We start from the raw sequence: 10,463 nt of genomic DNA on the forward strand, positions 1-10,463 counted from the left end.
CAACCTGATGAGTACCACCAATAGGAGTTAAATTCAGTGGAAGGAACTTATCCCCCATAACGTAGCAAACTTAAGTTAAAATCTCCGTTGAGAGAGGTATCCATTGTCCACATCTGAAGCATCGTCAATTGGAGCAAATGCAGCTCAACCTCAAAATCTGTATCTTTTGTGGTTGATTTAATGGAACATTCTTTACAGTGAAACTTCTAGAGTTTAGCATATGAATGATACAAACAAGTACAACCAACAAGTTAAGAAAGTACTATGTACAGCTTCAAGCAACCTGATGAGTACCACCAATAGGAGTTAAATTCAGTGGAAGGAACTTATCCCCCATAACGTAGCAAACTTAAGTTAAAATCTCCGTTGAGAGAGGTATCCATTGTCCACATCTACCATCCGAAGTGTCTCTAACAGAATTACCTCTGAAAGAGGATACCGGAGTTCAGTTACTTGTCTCATTTTCTGGATGGGTGATGGCTATTTTTTCTTTGTCAAACCCATCTGGCAATAGACGCCTCACTTCCATCTCACTACAAAGTGCCAGCGCCAACTGATTTTTCCCACACCTGCAAAGTCCATCACAGAGCTCAGACATGGTACTCAAATCTGGACTCATTAATCTTCCCAACATGTCCCTCAAAACCTGCACAGCCCCATCAAAGTCCTCATTCTTGCAAAAAGCAGATATCAACATCTGGAAAGTCTGCCCATTTGGACTACAACCACTCCTCACCATGCTCCTGTAAATAAGAAAAGCACGCTCCGAGTTGTTCCTCACACACTGCCCAGTAATAAGTGCAGAAAACGTACTTGCATTGGGTACCAAGTTCTCCTTATCAAGCTCTCTAACAAACCCTGCAGCCTTCTTTGTCTTCCCATCCTTACACAGTCCCAAAATCAAAGCATTATAAGTCAATATATCGGCCTTAAGCCCATTCCTCATCATCTCCTCATAAACCCTAACCCCCATTTCACTGTCCCCAACCTGACCATACCCATTCAACAAAGTATTATAAGTCACAACACTGGGATCCACATTGGCAACCTTCATCTCATTGAAAACCCTATTAGCCTCATGCAGCTTCCTCTCTTTACAAAACCCATTAATAAGAGTGTTAAAAGTAACCACATTAGGCTGCACTCCATTCTCCACCATCAAAGACTTAACCTTTAACGCCAATCCAAACAGCCCCTTGTTACAATACCCCGAAATTAAAGTATTGAAAGACACAACATTAGGACTCAAACCCATGTCCATCATTTTCTCTAACATATCAAAACCCTTCTGCACTTCCCCTAACATACAATAAGCACGAATGATCATGTTGAGGGTGTAGACATTAGGCGAAACGCAAGAACGACGACGTATTTCGCGGTAGAATGCTAAAGCAATGTCGGCCCTGCGAAGGCGAAGAAGGGAACTTAGAAAAGCGTTGCAGGATTGGACGGTGGGGGAAAAGCCGTGTTCTTTCATTAGGGTGTAAATGTGGGTGGCGTGGCGGAACTTGTTGGTGTGGGCGAGGGTTTTGAAGAGGGAGTCGAAGACGAGAGGGGAAGAAGAGTTGCAGAGACGATAGGAGAACAACAGAGCATCAAAGAGGGTGTGAGGGGGGTGTGAAGAGAGGGTTTGCGTGAGGAACTTTTGGGTGGTTTTGAACTGGCGGTGTTTGGAGAGGGTGTGGAGGAGGATGGAGTGGGTGTCGAGGGTGTGGGAGGAGGGGTTGTGTTTGAGAACCCAAGTGGAGAGTTTTAGAGACGAAACGTGGTCGTTTTGGAGGGCGAGGAGGAGGTGTTTGAGACGGAAGGGTGTGAGGGAGGTGGATAAAGGGAGAAGCTTTTCCCAGTGAGAGTTGATGACGTGGCGGTGTGCGACGCAGATGAAGTCAAGGTCCTGGCCTCGAGGCTCGGGAATGGTTCGGTGAGGTATGGGAAGGAAGAATGGCTTCGAGGTTGGGGTTTTGTTGGGTGGTTCGATAAGAGTGGAAAATCGATGAGGCTGAATGTTTCGCATTGTTGCTCAGGAGAAGCTGAAATCAACTCAAACTACACTTCCCAATCCTTTGGTGGGAATGAAAGGAGGTTGCGGTGGTGTCGCCGCCGCCGTCATTGGCTTCGGTGTTGGTGTTGTCGTCGGAGCAGAAATTAGGTTAGAGAGAAGGAGAAGCTCAAGGAGAATATGGGAAAGTTAAAAAAAAATAAAAAAGATAAAAGCTAAAAAAATTATAGCCCTTTTTATTTAAATAATAATAATAATAAATCCAATGGTGTTAAAGAAAGTTTCCCACAACGAGAGAGAGACCTAAAGAGGTCTCCCACGTTAGCCGTGGGCCGATGAGTCTGCCTAAATTTATTTCAAAATAAGCATTTATTTTAATAAAATATTTTTTTGGGTGTGTGTGTTTATTAAAAAAAGTTTTTTATGTTTACTTTAAAAAATATTTTTTATTTGTTTATGAAAAATATTTTTTCAAAAAAATACTTATTTTAAAATTATTTTATTTTTTTAAGTTTAAGCAAATCAATTCTTATTCTTTGTGTTTACACAGTGAAGCCTATGAGATTGTGATCTCCTTGGGTCATCAACTGATCATTGTTTTCGTTCATAGTTTTTACATATATTTATGCACGATGAATCGTTTCAAGAATATCGGGAAGCCCTATATGAGGGCTCTTTTAAGACACGGGAACAATTTGAATGTTCATAAAATATTCAGGAGGTGAAATTAGTAAAAGAAAAAAAAGTTGGGCCCAAATCTTGCGGGTTTTTTTTATTTGTTTCCCCTTTCAGTTTGAGTAGTTATATTGTGATGCAGTGAAGGTATTTGTATTTGTTCCCCAACCGAGTAAAAGAAAAGGCTGTGTCCGTTACTCGGGAGTGGAAGATGGCGACGGCGCCGGGAAATCAAATGTTGGAGGGCGGAGGAGGAGCGCCGCAGCCTCCGGGTACAGACATGACCGGAATATGCTTCCGGGATCAGCTCTGGCTCAATAGCTTCCCTCTGGATCGCAACTTGGTCTTCGATTACTTCGCACTCTCCCCTTTCTACGACTGGACCTGCAACAACGAGCAGCTCCGCATGCGCTCCGTTCACCCCCTCGACATCTCTCAACTCTCGTGAGTAAATAAAAAACCCTAATTTCCTCTCTTTTCGGTTTTGTGGATTGTAGTTTGAGTAATTTTCTGTTGTTCAGGAAAATGACGGGGACGGAGTATATGCTCAGCGAAGTTATGGAGCCGCACCTGTTTGTCATTCGCAAGCAGAAGAGAGATAGCCCCGACAAAGTTACACCTATGCTCGCGTATTACGTCCTCGATGGTTCCATTTACCAGGCACCGCAACTGTGCAATGTTTTTGCCGCCAGAATTGTGAGATCATGCTCTATTTATGTTACATTTCTTCATTGTTTTTAGGTTAGGTAGGGTTTTTTTTTTGTTTGGAATGATTTACTTGCATGAAACTTGAGATATGGTTGTTGGTGATTGTGTGATGTAGAACCATAGAAGATAAAAGCATGTTGCAGGGCTATTGTGTGTGTTATTTAGGGATTGTTATATTATTATAAGTAGAAACTTAAGAGATCTTTCATTATTTTGTGGGAATTTTATATATAAACTTGCTTGCATGAGACTTGAGAATCAGATATGGATGTTGGTGATCGTGTGATGTAGAACAGAGGAGGAGCATTTTGTTTAGGGATTATCCTGCCAAGAGGAGTCATATTATTCTTGGTATCTGTTAATTTAAGGAGTATTTCTGTTTGCCTATCCTACATTATTGTGAAAATTAGAGAAAAGCCTTTTCAATCCCGAAATTTAACATCTTGTTTTCTGTACCCAAACTGTATTAGGTTTTAACTGTTTTGAAATTTGAAGTGTTGAGGCTCACCATTTTGAATTTCCAGCTGCACTACATCAAGATATTTTATGATTAGTTTTTATACTTAAAAGGCTTTATTCCACAAACTTTGTGTTTTGCTTTTAGCCAGTGCTTTTTTATTATGGGAGAGAAGGTTTTGTTCAATATACTGGTTTTGTCATTGATTTTGCAGGGAAGGGCCCTTTATTACATACAAAAGGCTTTTACTACAGCTGCCTCAAAGTTGGAGAAGATTGGATATGGTAAGTGGAGATTATAGTTGTGTTTTATGTTTTGGAAAAGTAAGACACTGTTGCTCCCAGAAATGTTACAGAAACTGGATAGAGTTTGAAAAATGATGTTATGAAAGTTTTATAGCTGTAGTATTTTGTTCTTAATTTCTGATTAAGGCAAGCTGCTATACAGTCTTTGTAGCCTCCTTCCTTTTGTCCTTTTAAAGAGAATAACCTTTCAAAGTGGATAGTGAGATGGGCTAAATTTTGTTTTTTAATTGCTAGAAATCTTAGTCTCAGGTTTATGATATATCATTTAGGGGTGGACATGGTTTGTTTCGGGCTGGAAAACCTTACCAAACCATAAATGTGGTTTGGTTTTTAGAATTGAACTGATTTTAGTGGTTCACGAACTGGTTCATTTTCCATTAAGTTAGTTCAGTTTAGAAAGCAGTTTCAAAACGGGTTTGAAACCAGTTTGGTTCAAAACTGTTTTAAAACAGTTCAGAACCAGTTTTAACTCAAAGGTGGTGTTTAAACTCCCAAAGTGGTTTCTAGTTTCTAAACAGTTCAGAATTGGGTTTGAACCCCCAAACTGATTCAGCTTAGTTCAAATCCATGCACACTGCATTGTTCTTAATGGCTACTTCATACACTACTACTAGCGTACCCCATTGCCCAGAGGCTCTTCGCTATGCGAAGGTATGAGGGAGGGATATTGTACGTAGCCTTACCCTTGCATATGCAAAGAGGCTGTTTCCGGGGCTACTTCATACACTCCTCTTTAAAAATCAACTTAATGAGTCAATAGATTTTAATTATCATATACTAAACATCAAAATGTCAAGCTACACTTAAAGCATGTTACACTCATTTCCTCCCAGATTTCGTACTCTCTTTTATGCCCTTTATCAATAGTTAAAGACTTCATTAACTATTAATATAGCTTATGGAGGCGACCAACCTTGTAGTCTTGCCAGAACTTTTGGCATTTATTGTCTCCTTTGTCTACATTTCATCACTTTTATAATAGGTTCAGTTATTTCTGGTTTAATTCAGTTCGGTTCAATTTTCAGTTTTTATCATCCCTTGTATTATTTAAGCCATTTGTAATGTCAGTATGTCACTTTTGCAACTTGAAAACAGAAGGGAACTCTGCTGCTGTTATTTTACCATCTATTTTTTATACCCATTTTATTCCCCTTACACGTTGGTTCTGCCTGCTGTAAGCCATGTTTTTGGAGGTTTTTAAACACCGAACTGTTGCATTTCATATTTCTGTGCACATTAACTGAATTGTGATTCTTTTAGCTGGGTCAGCTGATTCTGAAAATGAGACTGCATTGTTGGAATCAAAGACTGCTAAGGAGACAATTGACATAAAGGAAGTTAAGCGAGTTGATCATATTCTTGCATCCTTGCAACGCAAGGTAAGTTGAAAAACATATCCTTCCCATGTTTCCCTATTAAACAATTGTGTGCACATTATTAAAATTACAACTATTTTTATATAAAAGAGAGGGGTACAGGGGTTGAACTATAAGTTGTATCTTGAATATCTGTGCACTCAGTTGTGAATACTGGGCTTCTTTACTATCTAAAAAATCTTCTTTCATCTTTTGAATAATTCTTTATTTTCCTATTAAATTATCCTAAACCTAATTATTTGAAACAGACTGCATTACATGAAAAACAGAAGCATTTAATATATTGAGAAGCCAAAATGCATTTAATAATTTGAATAATTAGGAGAAGTATTAACTTCACAAAGAACCAAGAGAATCGTCCGGATCATATTATTAGAGTCTTTTTTTCTTGCTTTTCAATAGGGGCTGGAGAAAAGTGCAATCAATAGGGTTTTCCTAATTATTTCTTCCCAAAAGGCCGAAGAACATGAAATTCTTTTTTCCTTTCCATAGGGATGAGATTGGATCTGGCCATAAGAAAAATATTTTGACTAATAAATAACTTGGATAATTTGCTAGGAGGATCTAAGATTATTTTTTTTCTCCTTGCTGTGTTGTCATAATTTTATTTTGCCGGTAGAAGCATGCTTTAAGAGATGTTGTCCTTTTTGCTCTTTTGTGATGATGCACAAGAGGTTTTTCCTAACAGGCCCAAGTCCCCAATTGAACAAATAGTTGTGTTTTGATTGATAAATATGAACTGTTCACATTATTGGAATTTTATGACATTCTTCTCTCAACTTTTAAGCTCTCATCCTTTATTATTGGTGAGAAATGAGTATTATCTTGCTGCTGCAGTTACCACCAGCTCCTCCTCCACCACCATTTCCAGAAGGTTATGTTCCACCTCCAACTGCAGAAACGGAGAAAGGCACTGAAACTCAAGAAGCAGCAGAAACGCAAGCTCCTACTGCTGATCCGATAATTGATCAAGGACCAGCAAAAAGAATGAAATTTTGATATAAAAGACATACTGCAACGGCTATTAATACTTATACAGGTGGAGGAAAATTATATTATTCCTTAACAAGCGGCCGTTGCTAAAACATGATTAACTTAATGTTATTCTCTGGTCTAAAATGCGTTGCTCTTTTCCTGTCTTCACCATAAATGTAGATATTATCACTGAAATAGGATTAAGTTCTCCTGTTTTTTCATTCTAGACAATGTATTGAGCAATTGTAACTTGTAAGGGTAAACGAAACTAGTGTCCTTTTCGCATTGAACATTTTCTGTATTTTACGTTGACGCAGGGACTTGCATTGATCCTAGTTTTCCCTGAACACCTCGGGAAATTGAATTGCTGATCAATTGAGTGTATAAATATTGCGTACGTCAACTAGGGAATAGATTGAATTGTCTTATAGATTCTTTATTCTTTATTCTTGATATAGTAGAAACATGTTAAGCTTGTTTTGACTCCAAAAGTTTAATATATTAAAGACGGAACGGAAGCAATAGGGTAGTAGTGATCCATTCAAAATATATTATTGAAGAAAAAGGAGTTGAATTTGGAACAATTTGGGGGTATGTTATTGAACGAGTAATCGTTTTTCTTTTCTAGAGGAATGATTTTGTCGCTTTTTTTTTTTAATTTTTATTAACTTAATCTAAGACTTGACAGTGAATTTAGTTAAAGACATATTACTTTCGGTTTCGTTCTGTATAGTTTATTAACATCTATAAAAGTAGTTTAAATAATTAATTTAAATTAATAATGTCATAAATTTAAATCTTATATTAGAAATACTCATAAAATTAAATATATAAGTAATAATTATATTTAATAATACTATTCATATTTAAAGACTTTTTTTTAACTAAAGAATTTATATGGATAATAACTCAATAAATGCATATATTTTCATGTACAATGAGTGGATGTGCATTAATGATAAATTAAGGATTGAAAGTGAACCTAATAACTTATTTTTTATAATTAGAATTGAGATGCTATTTGTCCCAATCAAAGACTAGAGATGGTATTGAATAAGGATTTCTGTATAAGTTCTTATTATAATAATAAAAAAAAGGTTAAATTGTTTTAATTTATAAGCTATTTTAGAGAATTTATTTGAAGATAACTTATGAGCATGTCATAAGTGATTTTCATGAGTTATTTTAATGTATACATTTTTGGATTAAAATTTGTAAAATTAAGTTTAAATTAATTTGGTCTTGCAAAAGTGATCTTGGTAGGCAGTTGTTATATTCACTTCCCCTCTTAGCTTATTCACTCTCCTCTTTAATTTGTTTTCAAAAAATTGTCCTTTTTAGAAGAAAAAAAAATACACTCTCCTATTAACATATTTGCATCATTCCCTGTATATTGGATCTCGTGGTTGTTGCTTATGCTTTTAAGATGCCAATTTATAGATATCGTTGTGGGATGGTATAATTCCTTCAAAAGTCATGCTAAGTTATGGATTCATACATCCAATAAGTCCCGCTTCATTGATCGATCAGGTACAAAACTCTTCAAATGTTCGCTGACAAAATAGTCATACCAGGGTATTGATTGCCAGAGGAATACAGATGAAGCTAAGAGTTTCTTTCTCATTATGTATGTCAGGGTATCGATTGCCAGAAGAATACAGGTCGCTGACAAAATTTTTGTTTGTTATTATAAGCAGCTAAGAGGGAATGATGAGAACATTTTTTGGAAAACAAATTGAAAAGGAGAGTGAATAAGTAAAGAGGGGAAGTGATATAGCAGCTGCCTCTTGGTATTGTTTTCAATTCTGTTGGTTTTGTGGAGGAAATTATAAAAAACAGAGGAGAGAAGAGAGACAATACGTATCTGGAGGAAATATAATTATTGTATTCTAATTCAAATTGTTCTCAGCAACGATACAATAAATAGCAAAAGATAAACTAATTAGATAACAAGATATTAGCAAAACAGAATATTAAAACTAACTTGCTCCTTAAAGATAGGAACCACTTATTGATTAGGTTAATCCATTAAAACTGACTTACTCCTAAAATATAGGAAATCAACTTATTTACTAAATCCTATTTAGAAACTGAAAAATAAAATATTATGCAGTTACAAAAGTATATCTTCAACACTCTTCCTTACTTTTGGAACTGCAAACTCTAATTCTTTGCCTTAAGAGTTCAAGTTTGTTGATAGGTAGTGACTTTGTAAACATTAAAACTGGAGTTCATCTTTAGACTTGCAGCAAATTAAGTTTACTTCTCCACTTTGTTGCATCTTTATCAAATAATAGACCTTGATATTGAAATGTTTAGTCTTCCCATGACACACTGGATTGTTTGCAATAGCAATGACTACTTGATTGTCAACAAAAATTCCAGTTTTGTTCTTTTGAGCAAATAGAATGTTTGGCCTTGTTGTAGTGAGATACATTAGACATCCCATTAAACTCCTATAATATCTTTCATCAATGTTATCAACACCTTCTTTCTTGTTGAACTTCTTCTTTTGATTCATTGGTGTACTAACAGATTTGCATTCCTCCAGTTGAAACTTCTTCAAATTTTCTTTTGCATATTTCTTTTTTTTTTTTATGTTTAACATTCTTTCGAGATGACAATGACCAAGTCTCTTGTACCAGAGTTCTGTGGGTGTGACTTGAGTGAAATAGGTTGTATGCTCCTCTTCTGCTGGATCAAATGAGAAGCTTTTACCTTTCATTTTAACCCTTAAAACTTCTCAGCCATCAATGTTGATGTTCAAAGGACACTTTAAATCCCTTTTTAATCAACTGACCTACACTTAGCAAGTTTTGGTCAATGTTAGGTACATAAAGAACATCTGATATTAATTTGATACCTAAACACGTTGAAATTGCAATAGTTCTTTTTCCTTTTATTGGAATATAGCCACTATTTCCAATTCTGACCTTTGAGACATTAGTTGACTTCAAATCCTTGAATAAAGTCTTATCATATGTCATGTGGTTCGTACAACCACTATCAATCAACCAACTTTCACTTGATTCACTACTCAAGAAGCATGTGGCCACAAACAATTGGTTCTCTTTGTCTTGATTAGCAATCTGAGCTCCCTTATCATGGTGATTTTTGTTGGGGCAGATCACCGCTTCATGTCCTATCTGGTTGCACTTGTTACATTTTGCATTTGGTCTCCTCCAACATCTAAAAGGTGCATGACCATTTTTGCCACAATGCTGACAAGGTGGATAATTTTTCTTTTTATCCTTACCTTTGTTTTGGTTGTTTTCACTATTTTCGTTGCTTGCTGGTTGATTCTTCTTGAAAAAATCCTTTTTGCTTTCACCAACTTCATGATGTTTGGGGGGCAAAACACCTTCGACAACACGATTTTGCCTCATCAACCTTTGCTGCTCTTGAGCTTGCAGGGCATGTAGCACTTCTGCCAATGTGATTTTCGACAAATCCTTTGTTTTCTCCAATGAAGCTATAGATGCTTCATACCTCTCCGGCACCGTTACCAAAATTTTCTCTACAATTCTCGAATCAGCAAAATCACTTCCCAACAACTTTATCTTGTTGGCAATACCCAACAATTTGTTTGAGTATTCTTTGATTGTATCTGACTCTTCCATCCTTTGAAGCTCAAATTCCCTTCTTAAATTAAGCACTTGCATGCTTTGTATTCTATCATCTCCAACGTATTCCTCTTTCAGATAATCCCAAATTGTTTTGGGTGATTTAAGAGTCATGATTCTGATGAATATCATTTGTGAAACGCCAGTGAACAAACATGACATCGCCTTTGTCTTCTTCATCTTTCTTTCCTTGTGATTTTTAATTTGGGCCATGGTGTGATTTTCAGACAGCGGATATATTTCATAATCCTCTTCCACAGCATCCCACAAATCTAAAGACTCCATGTAGGATTGCATTTTCACTTCCCAAATATCATAATTCTCTCCATCAAAGATTGGAAGAGT

The 10,463-nt window shown here is 36.4% G+C and overlaps 2 protein-coding genes across 3 annotated transcripts; one reads left to right on the forward strand and one right to left on the reverse strand.

Annotated features, from left to right (window-relative positions):
* Positions 1-144: 144 nt before the first annotated feature.
* On the reverse strand, positions 145-2,211 carry LOC114422350 (pentatricopeptide repeat-containing protein At4g26680, mitochondrial). The gene has a single exon (XM_028388666.1). It carries the CDS (start codon positions 2,012-2,014, stop codon positions 446-448), a length of 1,569 nt encoding a protein of 522 aa, XP_028244467.1. The 5' UTR covers positions 2,015-2,211; the 3' UTR covers positions 145-445.
* Positions 2,212-2,574: 363 nt separating this feature from the next.
* Positions 2,575-6,925, forward strand: LOC114422355 (mediator of RNA polymerase II transcription subunit 6). Of its 2 annotated transcripts, none has more exons than XM_028388671.1 (5): positions 2,575-3,118; positions 3,196-3,370; positions 4,054-4,123; positions 5,405-5,523; positions 6,358-6,925. In XM_028388671.1, exons 1-5 carry the CDS (start codon positions 2,886-2,888, stop codon positions 6,517-6,519), a joined length of 759 nt encoding a protein of 252 aa, XP_028244472.1. In that variant the 5' UTR covers positions 2,575-2,885; the 3' UTR covers positions 6,520-6,925. The 2 variants fall into 2 exon arrangements, with proteins under 2 accessions (XP_028244472.1, XP_028244473.1); XM_028388672.1 differs by having other exon boundaries at positions 5,414-5,523.
* The last annotated feature ends 3,538 nt before the right edge of the window (positions 6,926-10,463 follow it).

Source organism: Glycine soja, chromosome 8, assembly GCF_004193775.1.
Source record: "Glycine soja cultivar W05 chromosome 8, ASM419377v2, whole genome shotgun sequence".
Classification (NCBI taxonomy): domain Eukaryota; kingdom Viridiplantae; phylum Streptophyta; class Magnoliopsida; order Fabales; family Fabaceae; genus Glycine; species Glycine soja.